Below are 2309 nucleotides of genomic sequence, written 5' to 3'. Positions count from 1 at the left end.
CAGCCACGATGCTCTGTGTCCCCCATCGCCCGGCTCCTGCCTTCACCAGATCCCCCAGGACCCCCTTCAGTGCTGCTGGAGGACTCCAGTATTCTCCTCTCCCTCTCCCCTCTGCCTTCCTCAAACAGCAAAATATCATCCTGGACTGAGGGAAAAGTCAGCATCGAGGAGCTGGCGTTGATGTACTTTGTCCTTTCCAGGAACGAGTCCATCTCTACATGAGTGCTGGAGCTGGGGAACGGTTGTGCTGCCCAGGTCCCCCTGGCAGGCCTGTTTGGGGTCCTCACCTCACGGAACAGCTCGTTACCTATTTGCTTCCCCTGAAATTGGTGATTTTTCCCTCGAAGTCAGTGTTTTGGGGATGTGTTTTGGTGTTGCTTTTTCTTTTTAAAAATGGGGAAAACTAAGAAAGGCTCAATTTTCCCCTTCCTCCCCCACCAGGGTTTTCCTCGTATAATGGAGGAGGGATGAACGGCACGAGCACCATGATGGATTTCCTGGAGGAACCTCTTCCCGGCGTGGGCACCTATGAGGACTTTAACACCATAGACTGGGTGCGAGAGAAGTCCAGGGACCGGGACAGGCACAGAGAGGTAATGTTTCTCCCTGCTCCTTGCTGGTGCTTCTCTTCTGGAGGCTTCTGTTTGTTTGAGGAGCTCTAGCGGGTTTCTGACATGCGCCTTAAACACCTTAATGGTGTGTTTGCTTAGGGGCTGTTGAGCTGGAGGCTGAAGCACAGCAGAGCCTGCGTCCTGCGCAGGGTCTGGGCGCTGTCTGGACGAGTGGTGTTGCAGTTGCAGGTTTACGGTGGAATGAAGAAAGGGGCGGTGTTGCTGCTCACACAACTGTGCTCGTGGGTGATGCTCATCCACTGGGATGTTTTTGTGTGTTTGGGAACACCAAGCGCAGCTTTCAGGATTCATTCCCAGGACTGATCTGCTTGGAAAGCGAGAGATGCTTTAAATAACGTCCTGACGTTCCCAGCAAGCTCCTGACTCACAAGACACCCTTGCTGGCAGAACTCTTGCAGGGCCGTGAATGAACTCAGCTTGTCTATTTGCTTGCCAAAATGGTTTTTTTCCTGAGCCTCACAAAACAGCTCGTGTCTGGATACCACGAACTGAGCCAGCCCCTGCTTGGTGTGTATGTGCAGTACAGTGTAATGCCTGCACCTGAGCAAGTACAGACCCTGCGAAGGGGCTCTCTGCCCCCCAGACACCCCTTCTGCCCCAAATCCTGTTCCTTAGCCCTGCATGGAGAGTGCAGACCCTTTAAAGGGCATCTCACACCTGTACCCCCCACATGTGTGTGTTCCAGGATGGTCAGTGCGGAGCAGGACGGTCTGTTTCCTCTCTGCAGAGATGCTTGTTTAAAAAGGCTGCCTCTGCCTCTGTCTTCATCGAAAGCAGCTGAAATTGGGTCCAGGCAGAAGTTACTGCTGGCGAAAGAGGCGGAGGCTTGGCCAGTGAGAAGAAAAGTAAATGGTTCTGGTACCCACCCCAACCCCTGCCTTGGTCCAGTAGTGGTTCTGCTCGTGATCAGCATGGGCTTTGAAAGACAAAAATCCGGAGAAGAACCCACAGGTGGCTCATTCGGGCAGGAAGGATTCTTACTTGCTTTATCCCTCCTTTAGGAGTATTAGTTGTGTGCATCAATGGGCCTTTTTGTCTGGGGATGATAGTGGTGGACCGGAACGTTTCCCTTGGGAGAGGCAGCGGGTAATCTGGCGCACAATAGCTGCTCTGTCACCCCTTTGTCTGCCTGTCAGGAGCAGTGGGACCGACAGGCTTCAGCCGTCCCTGGAGCTTCCCAGGAGCTCACCCGCCTGTGGACAGGTCTGAGTCTTGCTGCCCAGTGCCACCGGCACAGCCTGGGTCCCAGCCTGGCCAGTTCTCTGCCTCCTGCCTGGCCGAGCAGCGCTCGGCAGTCTCCTCTCCTTGCTCAAAGCCATGGCTGGTTTGTGTCACTCTGGGACTCCGAAATGCTGGTGTTTGCTCTCGCAGTCGGTGGGGATCGACGCCCATGGGCTGTGTTGGAGAACTGCTGGGGTAGAACACTGGAGCAGTTTCTTCAGCGTTCATTTGTGGCATCAGGGTGTTGGTCACCTGCTGGTGCTGACAAGTGATGGCTCTAAAAGATCAAGGGATGAATTTCATCTTGTTTTTTATGGAGAAGACCCCTTGCAGGAAAGCATTACTTGAGTAGTTCCTTTTTGCTGGGCAGGATGGAAGTGTCTGTGGTCTGTCCTTGTCCATCTCCTTAACCAGGGAGCTGCAGGCTCCTTAACCAGGCCCCAGCTGCACGAGCAG

General features: G+C 54.0%; 1 protein-coding gene across 1 annotated transcript in view; it reads left to right on the top strand.

The window, feature by feature from the left end:
* The first annotated feature begins 445 nt into the window (after positions 1 to 445).
* Positions 446 to 2309, top strand: part of CLCN5 (chloride channel, voltage-sensitive 5) — a 13816-nt gene continuing 11952 nt past the window's right edge. Inside the window, exon 1 of the mRNA XM_010143547.1 lies at positions 446 to 593. Within this exon, the coding sequence (XP_010141849.1) occupies positions 468 to 593 (126 nt within the window). The 5' untranslated portion in view covers positions 446 to 467. The remainder of the gene's footprint in view (positions 594 to 2309) is intronic.

Source organism: Buceros rhinoceros, unplaced genomic scaffold (genome assembly GCF_000710305.1).
Source record: "Buceros rhinoceros silvestris isolate BGI_N320 unplaced genomic scaffold, ASM71030v1 scaffold739, whole genome shotgun sequence".
Lineage (NCBI taxonomy): Eukaryota > Metazoa > Chordata > Aves > Bucerotiformes > Bucerotidae > Buceros > Buceros rhinoceros.
The sequence above is the reverse complement of the archived record's forward strand: the minus strand, read 5'-3'. Positions and strand labels throughout refer to the sequence as shown.